The following is a 25,252-nucleotide window of genomic DNA, read 5'->3' as shown; positions in this document are numbered from 1 at the left end:
TGCAAAGCAGCCTTGAGTCTTCTCCAATGGGAACAGTTCAGTCGGGTGGAGCTTGGTTTCAGTGGCACAGTGAGCAAGGAGGACTCATGTCTGGGCATACCCATGGCCACTGAAGGCATTACATCAAACACACAAAAGGAGATGGGAGGAAGGCTTGCAATTTGTCTAACCACTGCCAATCGCTCGGGCTAGCATTCCAACACACTGTATTGGTATCTAGACAACCTGGGAAGTCGCACAACCCCAGACTTCCCTGGTTGTCTAGTTTACAGAAATATCTGGGTTGGTAGGTTTCCCTCGGTGCCAGCTGAGCCCAGGCCCAAATACTGCAACTACCTACCTTACCAGAATGGGTGAATTTGAAAAGCAAAATCTTGATGTTTCCTTGTGTTTTTGATGCCTTTCTTGTCAGAGACAATAACCCAATCCTTAAAGGTGGAAACGCGTTATCAGGAGAGGTGTGGGAACAGTGGGTGGTAGGAATTTTGCAGACCACAAAGGTGAGGGAAATCTATGATTTTATTCAAAGCTTGACATTTGAGAAATAAAAACATAGTCGGATCCACACAAACCACCCTGGCCTCCCTTGGGCGAGTCTTGAGGTCTTTCCTGATGCGGGTGATAGTCACAGCTACACAAGTAGAGAACTGTATTTTCAAGAAAGTGTGAGAATGCTGGGTGAAAGGAATTTTGAGGAGACGCACACATTCCAGAACTTTTCCTCAGAGAAGGATGAGGAAAATAATGGATTTTATCCAAATTGTTATAGGAATTCTGAGTAAGAAACAATAGGCCAAGGTACCGGTTTTATTGGGAGGCACGTTGGAATACAGAACAGTAGAACATTTAACATAAATTGATTTTCTTTCCATTGTTTAGCTTTCAAGGGTAAGCTAGTGTGCAACATAGAACTTTTTACAAAATGCCCCTCTAAATCACATGCAAACCTGAGAATCCAGTGGTAATAGGGGTACTTGGCCCTCGCAGTCTAAGGGTCGACGGTACAGAAACTTCAGTATGCCAAAGGTGAAATGCTCTCAGCGACAACTGGAGCACAGAACTTGCAATTTCTCTGCGACACTCTCCCCCCTTCACTTTCTCCCCAATCCGGAATTCTCATACCTTTAATTTGGGATGAGCGCTTCATAGTTCTATTACTGTTGGGATGACTCAATGTTTTTAGCCACGGGGGACATGTTGCAAGTCTAATATTATGACTTAAGCCTTAGTGTGCTCTTGATATTGTAGAAGAACTGATATCTTGCCTCACTTCCGACACTTTAGGGGTGCAGAGGTGGGCTTCATATAGAGACAAGTGGTAACAAAGAATCACTCCAAGTTAACCCCATTCTTGTCAAACAACTGATGTGTTGACTCGTGTTTCTTGGTACGATTCAGGTGTATTCCTTTGATTATTTATAGTTCATGGATTCTGTGCTAGTGATCCGTGATGGCAGTAATTACTACCGTTATGCCAGGGACAAAACTATGCCAAGGAGGCCACCATTGCCTATGCATGCCTAAAAATTGTCACTCATTTTTTGTAAATCTGTCCTTAGTAAATCAGAAGATCCCTGCACATACATTGCCCGTAATGATGGTCTGGTTCCCCATAGGTTATGTTTTAGTTGCCCACGATCTTACTGGCTTCCAAAGTGTTTTAACATACATGGTAGAGCTTCCTTTTAATTACTCCGAGGCAATGCAAAATGTTATTAAAAATGAAACGGTTTAGTTCACAGTGAGCAAGTTGTTTTGTAAGGAAAATAGACACTTCTGCCTTTTCTAATGATTTTTGTGCAGTATGCATCTAGATTTGAGGGAGACAATGAAGTACAGGGAAAAGAGGGCAAGATTATGTGTCATAGTACTATACGCTACTTCTGCAGTGGGCAGAGTGAGCATTAAGTAGTGAATATGGGGTCTGGAGTGTTTAGACACGATGTAGAAAAAGAAGCGATGTGTTAGGTAAGTATGCAGTAGAAGTTCCATAGACAAGAAGACAAGATGCTTTCCACTATTGTAGGTCGATGGGAACTTGTGCAACTATAAGCTTGATAGGAAGAAGCAAGTATCTGTGCATCTTGTGACTTATTTATGCTCTGTGTGTTCACTGTCTCAAAGGTAGAAGTAAATGCAGCTTACTGTCCAGAAGAACAGAAATCATGTCGATCTTCCAATGGTATTAAAACATAGTTTCCCAATTACTGCAGAAAACACTTTAAACACACCTACTTTGCAAACAGCCAGGTTTCTAATTCAAGCACTCACCCACAAAAGTTACCTTGAACAATAGTCCAATTTAATACTCTGGAGTCTTTGGCTGCAGAACATTTACAGAATAACTACCACATCCATACAAGTCTGAACCTTTTCGCAAATTGGACAAGGCTGATCAAGCACAGATGCTGCACCCAAACTGGGCTTCGATTGGAGAGCTTCACCACATCCACCGTATCATCAGTACTTTCTCACAACTATTTCCTGCATGACTTATAGTAACGCATGCAGAGTGACAGGCAATGGGCAGATAGGAAACCGATCACCAAAGCAATGGCACACCGATTTCAACCTTCATGTTACACTCAGACACCCCATTAGAACCTGGATAAGTACCCGCGCTCAACCCATCACACACTTTTTTAAAAGCTGTAGTACTGTACAAGTCCCCCATTTAGGTGCAGCCGTCTATAGTCGAGATTCAGTTGGAGATGTACTGGAGTCAGACTAGACAATGTTACGATGTGTTGATTCGAGTCGATAACAATATATCATCCATTTTATCAAAATATGAATGTGATTTTTGCAAAACGTTTGTTATAAACAATCTAGCCAATAAGGTGAACATGTAGGCATTGTTATAAAACTCTTTAGCAGAATGCATTTATTTACAAACAATGGTAAGATCATCAGAAGTGACAATTTGGAAAAGGACCAAAGAATCACACAAACCTAATTTGCCAGAGGATGGGAGTTTGCATCAGATTCTTGAGAAGGCAATGAAGAAAAACAAACAGTGAAGTCCATTTAAGTCTTTTCAGGAGTAGCTCCGTTCTTGTTATTTCTTGGCATATGTTATTTTCATGGCATGATGTGGTGTGATCTTGAATCCTTGGAGAGCGTCCCGCGCAGCTCCTGCTTGGCCTTCACTTTCAAACTCCACAAAAGCTATGTCATGTCTCCCAGGTATCAAACGCACCTCTTTGAAACCAGGAAATCTTGAGAAAATGACAAAATAGAAAATTATCACTCGTACACCTTGGGTCCTTATGACTAATTTTACGCTTCCCTTTTTTCAGCCACTAATCCACAGTCGCCTTTCCAGAGTGTAAAGCCGTCCACATATAAAATGCCACGAGGAAACAAAGTGCTTTGAAGGCTATTAAAAAGCAAACCTAAATCCCCAATTATAATTTCTGAAAGACATCCCGCCTGCAGGTGGGATAACATTCTGCTCACAGATTGGGGTACTCAAAACAAACAAAATTAGACATTTCACTTTCTCTGCTGCACTGTATAAAGGTTATTCGGCACTGGCTGTATTGCGGACATGATGGATTGTACAAAAACCCTGCCTTGCTCATCACTTGTTGGCATATACAGATTTATGTCTTTTCTGAGCACCCTTAGATTGAGACCTCCTCCTGTCTGGTCGAAGTCACCCTGTGATCATAAATTACACTCACATTGCTCTGAGTTAGCAAATGATAGTTCGGTTGATGTATACGCTCGAATAATGTATTGATAAAGCAAAAACAACACCATAAAATATTGATAGTGAGGTTGCAAAACGTTCCCCGTTAAGCTAAGATGCACAAACCACATTTACATTCAAGCGCCAAAAACGACCTGGAAGAAATGCATAAAATTGTGATGTGTGAATCTGCTTTAATGAACTTAACTCAGAGTGAGGTTATAACCCCATTTGGTAAATTATTGAATGTGGTGCCTTTAGAAAAAAAAGTAACAATGTTTGCTGTAATGATTTAGATCTCATGCCTTCACTCAGCATATCAATATGTAAACTGAACACCAAAAAAAGTTTGAACCTGTTCCAAGCTTTAAACTGTGACCCACACAGTATTATTTCACGTTCCCCTTATGCGTGTAGCATTGTTTCCTAAAGTCAAGCTTCTGATCTCACATTCTGCTGTCGTATTGGTAAGTAACATGTACATCAACTTGGAAAACTAACAGCTGTTCAACAACCATGCTTCTAAACAAAAAGAATACCCAACATTTTAAGCGTCGTCAGGATTTCACTCAACTTTAGAAAGTATGAATGTTTCAGTTGTTCAAATAGGAGCAAAGCATTCAGTAAATGTGAAGAAATGTGAAACTGGAGGATTAACAGTGCATGTGCATCAAACAGAACACAGTATGGGCAATAAGTGGCCTCAATTGAATTTAGAAACGCTCCAACCTTCCCATGAAAATTAAAATTCAGATTCTTTATATTTGTGAATTATATAAAAAATTTAATCATTTGTATTTGTTTGATGAATGCCAATTTCTGTATTTTTTGTGTATCGTTTTGTGGTTCAGTCATTGAAAATGCTTAGGCCGGAGTTCCAGTTTCCAGTAATATAAAAATTATAATATTAAAGTTTTATTGCGCAAAAAAAATTGCAGTTGCATACAGTGGATTTTTTTCCAGTATTCAGTCATTGGATGCATAATGATGAAGTGGGGCTCACCAACTTGCAGAAATAATTAGGTGGGGGTCCACATGCGTCAAAAGTTTAAGAACCACTAGTATATGGTAGTAAACCAGGTTAAAAGGCAAGTCTACCTCCTATTTAAAATAGGCATACAATTCACACAGCTAGGAGCTAGCTATAAAAGATAAAAAGATAAGATACATTTACTTCATGACTAAACTTACTGGTTAAACAGCATAGACAGCATCATCTCATTAGTCTCTTCTGGCAAATTGTTCAGGAAAAGGATATAGTTTGGCGGATTGTCCGGCACCTGCAATAAAACCGAAATCAATATAATTACTCCGCATTAGATTATATTCTTCTCCCTCTAGACCTTTTAAGGAAACCCCTTTGAGACCGTTCTGAGTATATGAAAATAGTATTTTCATGGGGACTCGTGTTCAGTGAGCCAAATCACGTCTAAACGCATAGCAACATTAATCTGAAAGTATTCATGTTAAGTATTCTCTGCCTACAACAGGTTATATATATATATATATATATATATATATATCCCACAAAAGAGAAAAATGTGACTTTGTTTTTTTGCACTTAGGTTAATGAACATCACCTGTAGACTCGGAGATGCAGTCAGGAAAATGCCGCTAGATGTATCCATTGGTGTACCCTAGAAAACAAATCACATTGTTTAAATGCAGGCTACACATTAAACAAATCTACAAAAAAATGCAGCAGGGTAGGTCAAGCGAGGTCATCCAATTTCCAATGAGCTGCAGTTTTTATCTGCTAGTTTCTTAAAATCAAACATGCAACTAGTCAATCAAATTAGCAGCATTTTTATCAGGAGTTGAAAATCCAACTTACATTATATTAAATAACGCAAGTTTACTATTCGTATTTAAAAGTGGTTTTAAGATCCTTGACAAAATACAACACTGCCATTAGACTGTGCCTAAAGTAGGCAGAGTAGGAAACCACCGCTGGGATTGCATTCAGGTGCCTTTTGAAAACAATACCTCGTAGAAGGCTACAGGACAAATCTCACTCATCTAAAAAAAATTACAGCAGGATTCAAACAACCCAGTGGTGGTCATTTGTGGAATGGTGACGGAAGGCTTTCACTCCACAACGCTACACTGCAAGGTATAGGCTCTCTGTATGACCATTCCCAGGAGTGGTTTATAGGCCTGCTCTCCAATCCAACCAGGCACTATCTTACAGATGCGATGCTGGCAGTGGCCAAGATTATTCCTCGTTCCAAGCACACAGTAACTTTTCAAAATAAATCTATATGGTCAGATCTCAGACTGCTCAGAGAAGGCTTTTGACATCGTTCCTGCTTAACCCTTTCGGTGCTGATGACGGCCCCCAGCCGTCATGCATTACGGGGCTCGTGTGCTGACGACAGCTGGGGGCCGTCATGAACCCGCCCACTCGCGATTCTGCCACACAGGCGCAGAATCGCGGCCGCACCCAAGGGGTTAAATAGCTTTAATAAACAAACAAATTAAGCTTCTACAATTTGAGGATAATACACTGGGTTATTGTTTCAGTATAAACTCTGTTATTATTATTATTATGTTTCTTATATAGCGCAGAATCGACCCCCAAAGGGGTATCTCCGCGCTTGCCTTGGGAACCCGTCCTGGCTTTTTCCCTGTGAGATAGCCCCTACAGGGCATCCCCAAGGTGAAAGCCAGGAAGTGTGGCTCACTGGTTAGAGCAGGCAGACCCTGAAGCAGAGGTCAGACCCGGGACCAGGGTTCAATTCCCGACGCGGCAGGGTCTTGAGCTCAAATGTCCATGGACTCGATAATTCTCGCTTCGGTGCCTGACCTAATCATGGGTTCACACTCTGCAACTCTGGGCATTAAGCTTGCTTAATCTCCACAACGGACCCCCCGCGGCGGGATGCCTGGCTTTCACCTTGGGGATGCCCTGTAGGGGCTATCTCACAGGGAAAAAGCCAGGACGGGTTCCCAAGGCAAGCGCGGAGATACCCCTTCGGGGGTCGATTCTGCGCTACATACAGTGCTCACACCTCAGTTAATTAAATGGGTATCAGGGAAAGCGTGCTTTGCCAATAGTCACTTTCATTACCAAATTGGGTAATGAATCCAGTGATTGTTAAAGCTCTACAATACACGCTAGATAGAAGGGCAGACAGGCCATACTAGAACATGTTTTTAACATACTTACCAGAGAAGGCTTTTTATTTGCCTGTTCCTGGGCTTTGGCCTTCTTTTTATCTTTCTTTTTATCCTTGTCCACAAAGGTACCACGCATTTTGGCGAGGGCATCGGAGTCTGTTTTTGCATACTGAATGCGCTGTTAAAAAACAAGTAGGGAGGTTATGTGGTTTCCTATACCTTTTGCGGCTGCTAAACTTTAAAAGGATTATTCAGTTTTTGCAAGCTTACAAGTTAACAACATACACGTTATTACTAGTTCTTTGAATAAAAACTCAATGAAGTGCCCTAAAAACTAGTCTATCTCGTCAAATTAAAGTTAAAATGATGACACATGGATGCATTAACTCCAAACTGTAATTTCAAGGTAAAACATAGCATGTTAAATAAAAAACAATTGAGACCCAGTTTTAGCTCGACCGACAATAATAAGTCGGCCAAACTTTATAGGAATTGGATTGGTTTTCATGACTTCCTGGGCTAAAACCCAAACTTGGCACATAAGATCCTGGTCGCTCAAGGGCTCCCACCCTGTCTGACCTAATGCGACCTGAAATCCCAACCAGAGCACTTCGCTCTGCCGATCTAAATCTGGCTGCAACTCCTTGGCTCTACAGGAAACGTGCAGGTGGCCACTCCTTTCAAGTTTTAGCGCCGGCCCTCTGGGACTTTATCTATCTCTACATTTATAAAGCGCGCTACATACCCGTGAGGGTTTCAAGGCGCCGGGGGGGGGGGGATGATGCTACTGATCGAAGAGCCAGGTCTTGAGAAGTCTTCTGAAGGCCAGCGGGTCCTGGGTCTGTTGTAGGCTGGTGGGGAGTGTGTTCCAGGTCTTGGCGGCGAGGTAGGAGAAGGATCTGCCACCGGCGGCATTCCGGATCCGAGGAACTGTGGCGAGGGCGATGTTGGCTGAGCGGAGGCTTCGGGTGGGGGTGTGGAAGCGGAGTCGGTTGTTGAGGACGTAGGTCCGGTGTTCTGTAGGGCCTTGAGTGCGTGGATGAGGAGCTTGAAGATGATTCTCTTGTTGACGGGGAGCCAGTGCAGGCCTATCAGGTGATGTGTGATGTGGGTGCGTCGAGGTACGTCGAGGATCAGTCATGCCGAGGCGTTCTAGATTCGTTGTAGTCGTCTAAGGAGCTTGGTTGTTCCTGAGTAGAGGGCGTTCCCATAGTCGAGTCTGCTGGTGACGAGGGCGTAGGTGGCGGTTTTTCTTGTGTTGGGGGAGGGGGGATCCATTTGAAGATCCTGCGGAGCATTCGGAGGGTGTTGAAGCAGGACACTGAGACAGCGTTCACTTGCCTGGTCATGGAGAGGGTGGAGTCGAGGATGACCCCCAGGTTGCGTGCATGGTCCGTGGGTTCCGGGGCTGCGCCTAACGATATGGCCCACCAAGAGTCATCCCAGGCTGATGGGGTGGGTCCGAGAATGAGGACCTCGGTCTTGTTCGAGTTCAGCTTCAGTCTGCTGTCCTTCATCCAGTCGGCCACGGCCTTCATTCCTCTGTGGAGGTTGGCTTTGGCGGTGTGGGGGTCTTCGTTGAGGGATATGATCAGCTGGGTGTCGTCGGCGTAGGAGATGATTTTGAGGTTATGTTGTCGTGCAACGTGGGCGAGCGGTGCCATGTAGATATTGAACACCGTCGGGCTGAGGGAGGATCCCTGTGGAACGCCGCAGATCTCGGTGGTTTTTGAGCAGAAGGGTGGGAGGCGGATGCTCTGGGTTCTGCCGGAGAGTAAGGATGTGGTCCAGGCCAGGACCTTCTCTTGAATTCCGGCGTCGTGGAGGCGTGCTGATAGGGTTCTGTGGAAGACCGTGTCAAAGGCTGCTGATAGGTCCAGGTGGATGAGGGCGGCTGTTTCTCCTTTGTCCATCAGGATCCTGATGTCATCAGTGGCGGCGATGAGGGCGGTCTCGGTGCTGTGGTTGCTGCGAAAACTGGATTGGGAAGGGTCCAGGATGTTGTTGTCTTCGAGGTAGCGGGTCAGCTGTTTGTTGACAATCTTCTCTGTCACTTTTGCGGGGAACAGGAGTAGGGAGATGGGCCGGAAGTTCTTGAGGTCTTTGGGGTCCGCCTTGGGCTTCTTCAGAAGGGTGTTGTTCTTGGCGTGCTTCCAGCTTTCCGGGAAGGTTGCTGTTTAAGGAGCTGTGGATTGTTTTCCGGAGGTGGGGTGCGATGGTTGTGCTGGCTTTGTTGAAGATGTGGTGCGGGCAGGGGTCGGATGGGGATCCAGAGTGGATGGTGTTCATGGTTTTGATGGTGTCTTCGTCGCTGACGTGGGACCAGGCGGTCAGGCGGTTGGTGCGGGTGGTGATCGCAGGGGTGGTGGTGGTCTCGGTGGAAGGTGCGGGGTGTCGGAGTTGAAGCTGTCGTGGATGTTGGCGATCTTGCGGTGAAAGAAGGTGGCCAGGGAGTCGCACAGGTCTTGCGATGGGGAGATAACGTTGCTGTTGGAGCTGGGGTTGGAGAGTTCTTTCACGATGTTGAAGTGCTCTTTGGTGTTATGGGTGTTGTTGTCTAAGCGGTCCTTGAAGGCGGTCCTGATGAGTTGGTGGTGTCTGCGGGTGGCGCTTTTGTGGGCTGTGTGGCCGTCTGGTGTTCGGTCGTGGAGCCATTTCTTCTCCAGCTTCCGACAGGTGCGCTTGGAGATCCGGAGGTCTTCGGTGAACCAGGCGACTTTCTTGTTGGTGTGGTTGGTTGTGGAGGTCTTGAGAGGGACGAGGGTGTTGGTACAGTCGTTAATCCATTGTTTGAGGTTGGTCGCGGCGGTGTCATGGTCAGTGGGTGATCTCAGGGCGAGGGTGGTCATCAGTTGGTCCTCGGTGACCTTGCCCCAGCAGCGGCGTGGCAGCTGTTGGGTGCGGTGGTGTGTGTGGTGGGTTCCCTGAAGGTGAAGTGGACGCATCTGTGGTCGGTCCAGTGGGGTTCGGTGGTGTGGTTGAAGGAGAAGTGGGGGCTTGTGGAGAAGATGGGGTCCAGCGTGTGTCCAGCGGCGTGTGAGCTGTTTGAGTCAGAGGTTGGCGAGGTTGTCGATCAGGGCGGTGGAGTTGGCATCGTTGTTGTTCTTGAGGTGGAAGTTCAGGTCCCCGAGGAGGATGTAGTCCGTGGAAGCGAGGGCGTGGGTGCAGACTAGGTCGGCGATGGTGTCGCAGAACTGTGGTCATGGTCCGGGTGGTCTGTAGACGAATGTTCCTCGGAGGGTGGTGTTGTGGTAGGTGTAAATGTGGAAGTGCATGTGCTCGGCGGTGGTGAGGGTGTCGTCTGTGTTGGTCGAGTCTCTGAGGGTGTCCTTGTGGATGATGGCGATTCCCCCTCCAGCTCCGTTGGTGCGGTCTCTGCGGGAGATCTTGTAGCCCTGTGGGATGGCTATGGCGAGGTCTGGTGCTAAGGTGGCGTTCAGCCAGGTCTCCGTCAGGAAGGCGACGTCGGGAGCGATGGAGTCTAGGAGGTCCCAGAGTTCGATGGCGTGCTTGCGAGCGGAGCGAGTGTTGAAGAGGATGCAGCGGAGGTGGTTGGGTTCTCAGGTTGATGGTTTGGCGGGCCGGATGCTGGTGAAGCTGTAGTTCCGGCAGGCGAAGGGTCCTTGGGTGCGCCTCGGGGTGGCCCGGTAGCAGGGGTGGTCTCGTCCGGTGTCGAGTGTGTGGAGGGTCTTGGAGTCGTAGTGCAGCCTGGCGTTACGGGGGCGCGGGGTCCAGGGGCCCTGACGCTGGGCGCGGTCCAGGCGCAGTCAGGCTTGCCTTTGGCGCGCCTTCGGTGCGCGCGTCCGCTGCGCGGTCGTTGTGAGGTCTCCATATGAAGTGCTGTGAGAGGGAGGAGCAGCTGGGAGGCGGGAGCGGGGCAGCGAATGGGAGCAGCGGGGGCGGGGCCGCAGGGAGGCTGCGGCGGGAGAGGAGGAACAGAGGGACACTGGGGAAAGAACACGGAGGAAATACAGAGGGAGGGGGGCACAGAATGCACGAAGGGAGTACAAAAAACGCCAACAAAACAATGCAGCAAGGCAATAAGGGGGCACAGAAGGCAAGGGGGTTACAGGAAAAACGGCAAACAGAGTGCAATAATGCAGCAAGAGAATGAGGGACGAGGGCAGGGGGACTCACCAAGCAGCAATCGGCGGCGGGAGCAGGGCGGCAGTACAGGCGGCGACACAGGAGGACCGTGTGGCGGCTGGGGGGGGGGTGACCTGCCTGAGGACAGGGTCAAAGGTCGCTCCCTTCACCGCTGCACGTCCTCCATATGAAGGGCTGTGAGAGGGAGGAGCAGCTGGGAGCGGGGCGGCGAATGGGAGCAGCGGGGGCGGGCCGCAGTGACGCAGCAGAAAGGACACGGACTGCTTCGCTCCCATGGCTAAGAAATATCCAGAATCCTATTAAGTTCAGGAAAAATCTCAAAACCTGGCTTTTCATTTATAAAGAGGCCCTAATCCCCTTTGCTGCTCTTTTGGGGGTGGTACTTAGGTCTGATGGACAGCACTAGGAAGCCCCGTTGCTGGGCCAGCTATCCGCTTTTAAAATTTCATTAACGGCAGCCACCCAAAACATTGTGGCACATTGCAGATCACCACACTGTCCCCCGCACACAAGCTGGTTGCACAGGTTATGGATGGTGATTGGAATGGAAAAACTGTCGCTGGTACAAGCCGGAAGGGGGGAGGAATTTCCAGAGTTGTGGCGCCCCTTCCTAACATTGCTCACAAGTGAATTTCGTGAGTTGAGCTGTCCCAGATACCTACGTCTTCTACGACTGGCAGATACGCCAATTCCGGACCCACAGCCCTCGAAGAAAACATGAACATACAGGGTCAAATAAACGCTCCTTTGCTTCCCCTAACGGATTATTATGAAGCAGACTTTCTTTGGTGGACAGAGGGGGGTGGGAGAGGGGAGGGAGTGGGTGTTAAGTTCCAAGGCACTTCAACCGCTTTATGTCATTGCATCGGCCCTGTGGGCACTATGTTCGCTCTTTGTTAACGCATGGTCACCGAGCAAGACTCATATGTCTGGCATCGCAATGCCTTCTTGTTTTTTTTCTCTTGAAAACTCAATAAAAGATTTAAACCATAAAATTTCATTAACAACTATTGATCTTCATAAATTTCTAGTCTTCGGGATTCATCAAGAACTGGTATCAGTCAGATCTTTTTCCAAATATAATTTTGCCATCAAAGAGGGCAGGATCTGTTCTGATGGCATTGATGTGCCACCTAATGCTGGTGGCTGATGGCAGTGGACAGAGCTTGTAGCACTTGCAACACCACAAAGTGTGGACTGGTAATAGGCATCTCAGTTGTGTTAATAGATTATTACTCAACCCATCCACTTCTTCATTATTGCTGAATCCTGACCGCCCCGCCATTATCAATGGGTTTAGTTTTGCAAAATTCACACCAGATAGAAATTTTTCCTTTGTGGTTTAAGGGGTGTATATTAGCGGTGGGTGAAATTCACTTCACGGAATTCCGCAGTTACATGGAAATTCAGTGAGATTCCACGGAGCTACTCAAGAGGGCAGATTCGGCACGCGATGCTGATTTTAGCACCGGTAGCTTGTTTCGCACTGCAAAATCAGCACATACAGAACCACGTGGTGCACCAGAGGGCTCTGCTTTTTTGTTACTGCTAAAGTAGAAAATCGAGGTAGGGGACGCAGATTCTCACACGCCAAATTGCCATTGGAAAGCCGAGAGCGAAAAATGGAAGGTGTCCAAAACCACTTGAAGAAACTCAGGGAAGGTATAAGCAATTGAGGCAGACAGATTTGAGAGTTTGAAAAAAGAGTGATGTCTTGTCTCTGGGTTACAATAAGCCTATTACTGGAGTAGTGTAGCTATTACTGATAATTGGATTTTAGTTCCTTTTCCTGGACCTAGTTGAGACACAACATGTAGCTCAACACTTAAATCATGCCTTGTTACCATGATCGCACAAATACAGGAGGTCAATGTCCCAAAGCACTTCGAAACTACTAAATTGAGGGAATGTGTTGGAGTGAAAGTGGCGCTAGCATTACTGAGAATACTGAAAGCCTTTACTTGTCCTTTGCGCATGACAGGTCAGACAACATGAGCATTTACTAGTTTGAAGCCATACCATTTCGTTCTATGGAAGAAAATACTTAAAAGGTACAGGATATATGGCCTCTTTTAAAAACCAGTAACTGCAAGACCACCAAAATGTTGACAGACTTACCCCTTCTCTTAATGGTATGATATCCACCAATTTAGAGTTAGGCAAATGGTAAACTGTTTGTTTGCATTAATTCCTGTGGCTAGACCATCAGCTCGGCTGAGGTGAAGAGCGAACTCTTAGAAAAGTGGTATTGGATCAACCACCCTATCTAGGGTGGCTGATCACCTCTGAATAATAACTGTTTAAACCACTCATGGCTTTCGGATACAATGGCTACAATACAACGCTTATCTGGCAGTTGCACCTGCAAACCTGAAAAACTCATGCAGTTGCTTGCCATGTTTCTTCTCTTAATATAGTTTGACTGAACAGAGGAAAGGCTGCAGTGTGAGAATGTATTGCCAAGACAGCATGTCATACCTTGCCAATAAGACATTTGACACCTCAAAGCACATTAAATTATAACACACAATCTTGTCTGACACATCATATCTTCTTTGGTGCAATTCTGAAGAATTTTATTTACAATTCTGTATCATCACTTATTACATTCAGACAAATTCTGAAAAAGGGCCAGATGAGTGAAGATGAGGGGACGAGAGAGATAATGGACACCTTGGCATTAAGCACATCAATAGCTTTCCCAAGAGGCTAGTCCATTTTCTCAATTTACTGCATGAGAATCTCTCAACCTAACCAGAGATTTTTAATGCCAAAGTAATCATGTTGTTGAGGGATTAAGATATAGTGTACGGGCAGAGTGCCAAAGAAATGTCATGCGGGGAGCCTGTATTAATTAGAAGAGCACAGTATAGCTAACAGACAATATGTCATCGCCTTCACAAGGTCCAGTTCCTTTATAAGGAAAAATTATTTACCAGTAATAGACCGGTCAGACTAAGGGTGGTCTTCCCTGAACGCTTTGCCTTACTCCTCCATTTTTTGCTGATTTCGTTTTTGTTAGCCTTAGCACTATGCACTTTACAACTGCTATCCAGTGCTAAAGTGCATGCAGTCACTCCATAAAACATGGCAAGATTGACTTACACCCAACTGGCACATTTAATTTATTTGTGTGTCTCTAGGAAAATATTTCTACCTGAACCCAGGGCCTGTAAATTAAATGTACTAGCAGGCCAGCAGCATTTATTGTACCACAAACTTAAGTAGCCTTTTAAACATGTCTCAGGCCTGCCTTTACAGCCGGCGTGTGCCATTTTAAACTGCCATTTTGACCTGGAAAAAAAATCCCTTTGCCGACCTAAACCTTCATTTTTAATAAATTTAAGTAACCTATAAGGTAGGTCCTAAACTGCCCATAGTAAGAGGGTGCAACATATTTAAAAAGATGGACATGTACTTTTACATGTCCTAGCAGTGGAAAACTCTTACATTTGTGTTTTTTACTACTGCAAGGCCTGCCTCTCTCATAGGATACCATAAATGTTACTTTATTACATTTAATAAGTGATAACTTCAATTGGGAGATGGTCGTGATGGCGAGTTTGGGGTCTAAAGAATTGTAATTCAAAACCCTCTTTAGTGGTAGAGTCGGATTTTAAATCATAATTCTGAAAATGCCACTTTTAGGAAGTACAAAGCAAACACAAGGAGATTATGGACAGAGTGCTGAAACTTTTCAGACACTCACCCCCAGTCACAGATCTGGGTTGAATCCATCATCATTCTTTAGCTCACTTTGCCACCCCAGTTCAGACATCGCTATATGCAAATCAGTCTTGACCCTGTGCCTCATGGGAACAGTCCAGCCTAACTGCCAAGCCATATCTTCACTGGACCGGAAACAAGCATCCTGGGAACGGTTTCTGGGTAATACCAGTCATCAGCTAGGCTAGCTTAAATCCAGTGGCAAAGTGAGCATGGGACACACATCTGGGCATACCCTGCCAACTTAGGGCAGACAAAGCAAACACAAGGAGATGATGGACGGAGTACTGAAACTTTTCAGACACTCACCCCAGTCACAGATCTAGGTTGAATCCATCATCATTCAAAGTGGAATGGCATGGTGAGAAAAGAAACGATGGATTAAGTAAGGCTCAGATCTTTGTACTTTGTTCTGTCCATCAATTGTTGTGTTTGCATTTGTCACCCTGAGGGTATGCCCAGACATGGGTCCAGTGCTCTCCATGACACTGGAGATAAGCAATCCTAGCTGATGAGGGCTGAAAGCCCGAAACCGGTCCTAGGATGCTGGTTTCCAGTCCAGGGAGGACCTGGCATGGCAGTTTGGGCTGGCCTGTTCGTATTGGGCGCAGGGTCACGACTTATTTGCATATGGCTGGGTCCAAACTGGAATGGCATGGGGAGCAAAAAAAACGATGGATTAAGGCCAAGATCTCTGTACTGGGGTGAATATACAACATTGTTCTCCATTCTGTCCATCAATTGTTGTTTTTGTACTTTTAGGATGTTGCCATTTTCTTGTCCCAACCATTTGGTGCCAGCAGCCTGTATTCTGGGACACATGACTAGGTGTAGCTGGCAGTTGGTCTTTCTGTATTTCTCCCAGAAAGTGAGGCACCTGGAGGTAGGTGTGGCCATCTCTGACTTGATCGAGCGGTTGAGCTGTCACCTACCACACTTGCACATCCCGAAGGCTTTGCCTTAGCACACTCGTCTTTTGTGCCCCCAGACAAGACAGGGCCAAGGCAGGGAGGCAGGAAATTCTAAACACCTCTGGTGGTGGTATCCTCCAGAACAGTCTACTACTTCAAAGCTCGCACCAAATCTAAATTGAGACCCTCAAACCTAACTCTTTAGGACCACCAGAATTACGCCAAGGGCTAGTTGTTGGACTCCATATCAGAGACTCATGGACAAAAAAAAGGGCTCCAACCACTTTGAACCCTGCACTTGGGCTCTGAATTTTGTGACTCTGCCCCAAGTTGTGCCACCCCAGTCCTGGGCCCTTGGAAGTGGTCGGAGGGTGGTCTGGCACCCAAGCTGTGACCTGTTGAGCAAACCCAATGCAGCGCATCTCAACTCCACATCAGAACAGCCACTGTGCAACACATCCCTGTAGCAGCCCTTCGGAACCGCAGCTGCACGACGCATCCTCGTCAAGGAATCACCCAATTCTCTGTAACCAGGATTTGAGGTACTTTGTTCATAGGGCCCAACTTGGACCCTGTATCTGACCCACATTCCATTGCCGTCTGCTCAACTTGTGATTTTATCTTGGTCTGGTGCGACCAGATAACCAGTTGGTGCATTGTGTTTTTACGCACCATTTTAACTGAAACCTTTTAAAGTGTGTATCTCCAGCTCTACTAATTGGATTTTTCTTGTTTTGGTCTCAAATAATGTATTACATTTACCTCTATTTTTCTAAATCTGTGCGGCATTTTTGTGTGTGTGTTTTCACTTTATTCTTGCTTGAAGTGCTGCATAAAAATTGTATTCACTGCCTCCAAGTTAAGCCTGACTGCTTTTGAACCAAGCTACCAGAGGGTTAAGCACAGGTTAATTTGGGGCTTACTTGTGACGAAAATTTAACCAGCATATTCGTTGTGACTTGAGTAGGATTTCACCCCCTCAAACAGTAGCCCAATTTCCCACAACATGTAATTCTAGTTCTTTACCATGGGTATTACCTCAGAATACATGAGAGGTAGGATTTCTCTGTCCATGAGAAAGATCCAAATTTTAAAGACCTTTTCATGTTTTTCAATCAAATCGGAAACATGCTAAATAACACAATTTAATGTTTTGTCACCCAATTAGCTAAATTATTAAATCAGGAGTACATATGGCTGAAAAACACCTCTTACAATAAGGCAAACCACATAAAATAAAAACAGAAACAGGTGTACCATATATATATATATATATATATATATATATATATATATATATATATATATATATATATATATATATATATATATATATATATCCCCAAAACACTTTGCCACCAACTGTCGCTCCTCTTCACCTCGGGGGCCTCATTACCGCACGGTAGAGTGCGTTACAATAGGTACAAACACACAGTTCCCACGTCTACGAACTGCTCCACAATTAAGGACACTCCAGTCAAAATTTCGTAGTCTCTACGCCAGTGTTGTCTGATTGAGACTCACTTTTGCATTTAAATCAAGTTTCTTCAAAACATTGTCATGTGATTAAAATCAAACATAAAAAAGGCACTTCAATTACATTCATTGATATGTGGCGGCCATCTTATAGTGTCCGAAATCATTGTGATTATAATCATTTGTCAATATAACAGATCAATCATTATATTTCATGCAATTTCCTCGCATTTACTTTCAACGCATGTGGGTATCTTACATTTTGTGCAAGATAACCATAATTATTTAGCCCGAAATGGGCGCTTAACTTGTTCAAATCACAAGCGCACTTCTCAGGGTTTCACTATTCGGTTCAAAGTATTAGGCCTAGGTGGTAGTGCCCGTTGTGTCACATATAGTGTTGTTATGCTGCCCTGGATGGGCTATATCAGTACAATTGTAATATGTGACAGTGATCATATATAGATGCGGTAAGTATACTAGCATTCTAGCTGCAGGCAACAGGTTAGAAGGTGACACACTCTACTCTGAATCTTCCTACAGTGTGGAGATATTACCCTATGTGTACCCACATTTCCTCTTCGTTATTCAACCCCCCAGGATTCTTTGTTTGAAGCATAATGATGTACCTTGATTCTAAGGGCCTTAGTTTCTTAACCCAGTCTCCCCCTCTCTCTGTTCTTAGCAATTGGTCCAGAATGAAAAAGGTTAGCAAATTTCTATTGCTTTTATGCACTTTCTCATGGTGTCGGGCCTAGTTTTTAGGGAACATGTCGTACTTCCAATATAAGATTTTCCGCAAAAACATTGAAGCATGTAGACGACGAATGATGACTCACAGGTTATACTTGTGCTGATTACAAAGTCCTTTAAGTTCTTAATATTTCGTCCAATCTTGCACGCCTTGCAGATTGCGCATTTGCTAAATCCACGTTTTCTCATTTCCAACCAGGATTCTGGTTTCTTCATTTCGAAGTGACTTTGGGTTAATTGATCTGCGAGATTTGGCGCTCTTTTATACGAGATCAAAGGATGGTCTCCTATGGACATCCTTATGTCCGGATCTTTGCGCAGTACATGCCAAAATTTAATCATGGCTTTTTGCATTTTGTAGCTTTCTTTGCTAAAAGTCATTATCATCTGTGGTTGTTCTTTTTTGTTTGTGTTTTGTAAAGATTCTTCTGTGGATTGATTTGTAGAACTTATTTTATTTATAAGCGTATCCGCTCTTGTTTTCATTCTGGCTTTTGTTTCACATATGTTAAGGTCTGTTGTTTTGTATCCTCTCTGTTTGAAGCGTTCTTTCGTTTCTTTGAATTTCTTCTCCATCTCAGTATCCTCCGAGCAGTTTCTTTTCATCCGTAGGAGTTCGCCATACGGGATGCTCTTTTTTTAACTTCTGGGGGTGAAAACTCAAGCCATGGAGAAGGCTGTTAGTCGCAGTTTCTTTCCTGTGGACAGTGGTTTGAATTTTTTCATCGGCTATATAGACCTTTGTGTCCAGGAATACTATCTCCTTGGCACTGATGGCGTATGTAAATTTCAACCCCACTTGATTGTCATTAAGGATATTGAAAAATGTTTGGAATTCTGCTTCAGTGCCTCTCCACAGGAGGAAAAGATTGTCGATGAAACGCAGCCAAAGAGCCACTTTGGCCATGTGATGATCGTTTTCTTCTCTCCAAGCCACGCTTCTCTCCCACCATCCCATGGTGAGGTTAGTGTAGCTTGGAGAGAAGGAAACTCCCATCGCTGTACCACAGCATTGTTCATAAATAATTTTATTGAAAAGGAATACGTTATTGTGCAGGCACATTAAGATCATTTCCATGATCATTTTTGAATGTTCTCTCCGGGTAATGGGTTGTTGGTCAAGGAAGTAGTTAATCGCTATCAATCCAATGTCATGATTTATTGATGTATATAGCGATATCACATCGATAGTCACTAACAAGTAATCTGTTTGCCATTCCGTCTCCATCAGGATTCGTAAGAAACCGCCCGTATCTTTTATATAAGAACTTAAGGTGGGTACAATTGGGGCTATGAAATGATCCACGTAACTCGAAACATTTTCATAAAGGCTGCCAAAACTTGAAATTATCGGGCATCCAGGAGGTTTGTTAAGAGTCTTATGCACTTTCGGTAGAAAGTAAATGGTCGGAGTGATCGGATTCTCGACCATTAAAAATTCTTTCTACATCAATTATCAAACCTTGTCGGCACCAAGCATTCAATTTCATTTCAAGTTTCATTTTCTCTGTTGGATTTCTTGTTAGTACAGTGTAGTTACTTGTATTGTTCAATTGTCTCATAGCTTCTTCCATGTAGAGTTCTTTATCCATTACAACAATGTTTCCGCCCTTATCTGCGGGTTTGATTTCAATTTGAATGTTGTTTCTGAGGCTCTGTATCGCCTGGCGTTCACCTTTGGTTAGGTTCTCTTTTCTGTTCTTGTTGTAATTCTTGGGCATTTCTTCAATTTCATTCATCACAAGTTCATAAAAAATGTCAATTTTATTGCTAGGGTGGAGGATCAGACAGAATTTCGATTTTGGTTTGAATTCTGTATGTTGCCGCTCATCTGATATGATGCCCATTTCATCCAATACCTGGGTGTCTGGTGTTTGTGTTTCCCCGATTTCATTGGCCAATTCATAGGCCACTCGAATTTGCGGAATTTCTGATGTCCGATATGTTGCTACCTGATTTGATGGTTCTATCTCCTCTGGTGCCTTGGTTCTGTTCATGGAGTTCTTGGCAAATAATTTTTTTAATTTAAGTTTTCTTGTGTATTTGTAGAGATCTATTTTAGTCTCAGTTGTATCATGATGGGTTTCCGGACAGAAAGAAAGTCCTTTGTTTAGTAAGTTCATTTCAGTCTGTGTAAGATTGTATTTAGATAGGTTGATCACTAGGTTGGGGATTGTTGTTTGTGGTTCCGTTATTTCCGCTTGTCTGTTCGAGCCCTTAGATTGTATCTGCCTCCCTGTGCGCTTGCTGCGTCTTGTTTTGCGCTTTGGTTTCCTGGGGCTTGAAATCCCCTTCCTCTCGATCTGCTTCGGTTCTGTCCACGGCCTCTGGTGTTGCTTTGCGGTGTTTGTTGCACTTGATACAACAACTGCATCTCGTCTAAAAAAGAAAATCTACGTAGTCCAGGGCATCTTTGTTCGCCCTCACTGAAGTCTGATTCAGATCCGCTTGTTTGCTCCCCAGGTGTTGTGATGCCTGTTCCCCATTGTTGTTTGTAAATGTCATATTTTTGGGCAAAAGTCAGGATAGTGCCATATTTGTAATCGTCCTGATCTCTGCAGAATTTACGGTGCTTGCGGTTCTGTACCTCTTCTTCGTGTTTATCTAAATTTTTCTCCATTTCACATCTCAATTTCTTAAGTGTGCCAGTCTCCTCATTTGTAGCCGTTATTTTTGTTTCTATTTCTGGAATTTTTTTATGTAGGTCTTCCACTTCTATTCTTGCGTATTTGATGATGATTAACATCATATTATTTGAACACCCCATGTTGTTGTTGCCCCATTCTTCAAGCATGTCGGGCTTCGTGTCTGGTTGATTTCGCAAGGTAAAAATGCGAAGTCCTCTCGGTACCATTTTACATTCCACATATTTTTCTAAGGTTATTTCCCATTCTCTCGAAATTTCTTTCCTCATCAGTTTTTCCAGTTGTGTGAATAACATTTTACTTGTGGTGGTAATCTATTGTGGCATTGTTGCTGTTTCATCCTTGTTCTCCGTTGTTTTGCCTGTTTGGAAAATGCTTTCTGCTTTTGTTAATCTTTTTGCTCTCCTTTCTTCCATTATTACCACTTGCAAACACAGTCTCTGTATGCTGAATTGTTGACAGTTTTAAGTTTTTTTACAGGAGTTGTTAGGGACCGTTACACTGCCACTAATGGTTCTTTAGTTCAGAGAAGGGTAAGTTTATATAGTATACCCCTAATCACGTTTTGGTGAACTACTATCAAGAGAAGCTCGTCGTGCGAGTAAGTGTTTTAGTCTTTGTTATCTATCCGCACATTGCTGCGCTTATCATTCACACGATTGCTTCACTGCGGCTTCAATACACATTGTTTGTTTGCTAGCAGAGGCGTGTCTCTTACCTGGGAGACTCCCGAATGCGCGCAGGGTCCTCCGACTCAGCGCGTCGGCGCTCGACCAGGTGTTTACACGGAAACGTTCTCTGTCTCTGCTGTTTTCCGTCTCAATCCTCAGATTTCAATCAGCTCAGTCTTGCCACTCCAGGGCCGTAGAATGTGCCGGGATCGCGGTGTGTAAGCAGCCGGGCTCTCCGCTGTTAGTGAATACGAACACACAAGATGTCCTGTCGCAGCGGGAGCTCAATCCAGTTGGTGCCAGCGATGAGACCAGGACAGTGTCTCAATTTGTTCCATACCAAAGAAGAAATCGCTGCACACTTCTTGATGTTTCATGCAGTTGCTTTATTTTTCTAACGTGAGACAACTCCCTACGCGTTTCGAACCGTAGTTCCTGTTCACGGTAGTTTTAGTGATTTGTCCCTCTACTATTTCTATGTTTCTGCCTGTGTACACACCCTATGATTGACTAGGGCATGCTGGGACTTGTAGTTTTACAGTCCTAAAAGTTACGCATTACAGTCAATTCTCAGGTACATGGAGTCTTGATTACACACGCGAGTTTCACGAGCGTCAAAAAGCGCAATTTCCCTGTAAATTGAGGGAACGCCTTTATATGCAGTAACTAAAATGACTCCTCGCCGTCATGTAAAAACCCACAATGTGTAATGTAAAGCATTAGGCTAAATTTGATAAAACTACAAGTCCCAGCATGCCCTAGTCAATCATAGGGTGTGTACACAGGCAGAAACATAGAAATAGTAGAGGGACAAATCACTAAAACTACCGTGAACAGGAACTACAGTTCGAAACGCGTAGGGAGTTGTCTCACGTTTGAAAAATAAAGCAACTGCATGAAACATCAAGAAGTGTGCAGCGATTTCTTCTTTGGTATGGAACATATATATATATATATATATATATATATATTAAAATTCAACTAGACCCCCCTTCAAGAACCTTAGAAGACTGCACAAGCTCATCATTTCTTGTAGGGTATCAGTTAAGTAGCTTGTTTTTGTGAGAATTGGAAAGATGCACATGTACTATAACCGGTTCAACATCCATGCCACCCCGCAACAGCAGGGAGGTGGGTAGAACTTTGATCACTTCAAGGAGAATGTCCAACTTAAGTAACCTTTTCCTTCTTTACTACGCAAGTCCCTCTGATAGTCAAAAAAGGTAAGGCAGGGCAGCTAACTAACACAACCTTGAAAGTGCAATCAGGGCCACAAAACTAAACCTTGAGGCAAATAAGTTATAAGGAGAAGCCTGACCCACCAATGTATACATCCTAGAGTAAGAGTAAAACCTTGCTTTTCTCCAGAGCTTTTGCTGCCTAATCTCCCCTTGCCACTGTTGTTGTTCGTAATCTGAAAAGCGCCATGAAACCGCTTGGTAAAAGCGCGCTTAATAAATGTTTTTAAATTCAAATTCAAATTCAAGAGTCCAGCCAATATTTAAAGTATAGACTGACCTCCAAGTGCCACCTTACATATGTCAATAAGGGAATTTCTCATATGATCCACAGTAGCAGCCTCTCCTCTTTCTCATAACCAGTAAAAATTCAAGAAAGGTTCAACCGGACTATGGTGTGCTTACAGCAGACAAGTCTTATGATGGCACACCACAAGGACAGTTTCTTAGCCTTAGAGATCTCGGGGGTCTTGTCCAAATAATTTCATAATGCCCTTTTAACATCAAGATTTAACAACTTCTGACAGCCTGATTTGTGTGGCACTTTGAAGCAAATTGTCATTAAACATTCACGAATTATGAGTTTTTATTTACACTTTTATGGTGACAACTAGTATGGTTCATCGGTACCTGAGATCTTGAAGCTCACTCCTTTCATGCATATATAACCACCACTAGAAAAAGCTTTCCCCGATGAATCAGCCTTGTGTGTTGGCTCAAAGGGAAGTCCAATCAATCTGGAGAGACCACATTCTATTCCCAGGGAGGAGGAGGAATTCTAACTGTGGAAAACTATTTTTTTCCTGGAAGGTTTTAACAAGCCATCATTAGAATAGTGACAAAGGATGCCCAAGAAAGAAACTTACAATGAGCAGCAGCTGAAGGAAACTGTACTCTAAAGGAGAAAATTGCAAGCCAGACTTCGGCATGTTCTTGGATGCATTTGCCTCTTTCATTTGAAGGCAAATTAACACCTTGTAGGTTGGCACATTGACTTTCTCAATGGTCACACAGTTATCGTGCAACTTCAAGCGTCCATACTGTAGGAGCTCAGGAGCTTAGCAGCAGATAGGACCTCAACGAAGTCTTGTGTGTGGCAGAATGGACATCTGAAGAAGGTCCTTTAACAGCACTGGCAAGGATAGTTCGGGACAATGATGATCATATTCTGATTGCAGAGTCTGAACTTGTTGATCACCCTCGGAAGAAGAGGGAGCGGAGGAAAAAGGCATGCAGAATTACTCTCCATATCGAAAGTGCATTACTAAGGGACAGAGGTTCTTAAAACAGGAGGCATAAACAGGGTATTTTTGTGTTTTCGTCTGTAGCAACAAGTTACTTCTGGATGCTGTAGCTGGAAAGATGCAAGGAAACAGTTCATCATTCAGAATCCACAGGTGTTACTCTAAAAAACAATTACATTGTCTGTATGCTTCTGCAGTTTGCAGCCGGGAGACACACTACCGTCTGTCGAATTCCTCTCACAACCATCCAGTGCTAGATCATCCAGTGCTAGATCGCCTGAGGCTCCTGGGAGAGCACCCTCAGCTTTGTACCCCCTTGCTTGTTCAAACATTTATCAGACGAGGTTGTCAGTCTGAAGCCGAAGAGGGCTCAGCTTGATCTCCAGCAAGAAAGATATCACAGCTCTCAGCTCCAACACAACGAGGTGGTATGCCTTCACCATTGAAGACTGCAGCCCAGAGTGTTGAGACTGCCTATATGTGTACTTCATCCATCGAAAGAGGCACACATCACCACAGTTTGTTGAGGAATGTCAGGCCAGAGTGGTACTCCAGCCAGAAGATGCTCTCTTGCACCACCAGTTCAAGAACAGGAGACCATGAAACAACAGCTGTACGTCACTACCCCCAGCTCCCTGATCTCTGGCGCTACTGTTCCTCCAAAAAAAGAATGCAGAGGTCTCCAGCGTAACCTTGCTCCTAAACTAGGAAAATACACTAGGTCATGGATCTCAGAAGAGACAACACTAGACAAACAGAATGATACGGTACGGTTTGAAGATTCAGGAATTTCTAGCAAATGGAAAGAAACCGCTTAAGAAAAAGACGTTTACTTTTTGCATGTCTAAGCATGGAATTAGGTTTGTAGGAAGTAATATCAAAATACTGATATTCAGGTGATGACAACTTGAAAAGTAGATCTACGGTTAACTGTAGGTCCTGAAGGTGCTTGGGACAAGAAGAGGCTTTCATTAACCAGTTGTCAATATATGGAGAAACACTCTCTTACTGCCGAAGTAAGATGGCATTACTGACAACTTTTGACAAAGCTCTGTGAGCAAACCCCAGTCCAAAAGAAAGAACTTTGTATTGATATTTGAGAATATGGAACCTTAGAAAAAAGCACACATCCAACTGCCTTGCTGAGTATGTGGAAAAGTGTAATGAAGAGCCAGTATGCTCAATTATTCTGCCATCTCATATTTGTTTGCCTTTTTCAAATCCAAAATGAGACTAACGCCTTATTTGAGACCTTTCTTTTCGAGTTGACTCCTTTGTACCACTGATTCACTAGTTCTATCACGCCTTTCTGCAAGAGTATTGAGATCTCCTGAACTAACAGTCCACCTGCGGAATTAAAACATTGTGCTTATGGTGTAAGGCTGCATCGGTACAGAGATCAAAATCTGCCTCTGGCAAGTACTAGGAAGTCATTTCACGAAAATGGTGGGGTGCCAACATAAATCACACCACCACATTAATATTGCGCCAAGATAATTGTTCATTTAGAAAGTAAAGAGTGATGCTGCCTCAAATTATCAAGAGCACTCTGAAGATCTGGAAACAGAAACCCATTTCACCCGATATTGTGTTTGTAATGAGTCATATTTCCTAATAACAAGGGCTATAAACATGTATGTAGAAATCTTCATTGGATGGTGAGCTAG

The 25,252-nt window shown here is 44.2% G+C and overlaps 1 protein-coding gene across 1 annotated transcript in view; it reads right to left on the bottom strand.

Annotated features, from left to right (window-relative positions):
• Nucleotides 1-794: 794 nt before the first annotated feature.
• SNRPB2 (small nuclear ribonucleoprotein polypeptide B2) overlaps nt 795-25,252 on the bottom strand; it is a 63,283-nt gene continuing 38,825 nt past the window's right edge. The window contains exons 4-7 of the mRNA XM_086927731.1: nt 6,864-6,992; nt 5,275-5,331; nt 4,886-4,974; nt 795-3,218 (exon numbers count right to left, since the gene is read on the bottom strand). Coding sequence (XP_086783857.1) covers nt 3,059-3,218; nt 4,886-4,974; nt 5,275-5,331; nt 6,864-6,992 — 435 coding nt within the window. The 3' untranslated portion in view covers nt 795-3,058. The remainder of the gene's footprint in view (nt 3,219-4,885; nt 4,975-5,274; nt 5,332-6,863; nt 6,993-25,252) is intronic.

The sequence above is a fragment of the Lissotriton vulgaris genome, chromosome 6, assembly GCF_964263255.1.
Source record: "Lissotriton vulgaris chromosome 6, aLisVul1.2, whole genome shotgun sequence".
Classification (NCBI taxonomy): Eukaryota; Metazoa; Chordata; class Amphibia; order Caudata; family Salamandridae; genus Lissotriton; species Lissotriton vulgaris.
Note: the sequence above shows the minus strand (reverse complement) of the source record. Positions and strands in the feature narration are given on the sequence as shown.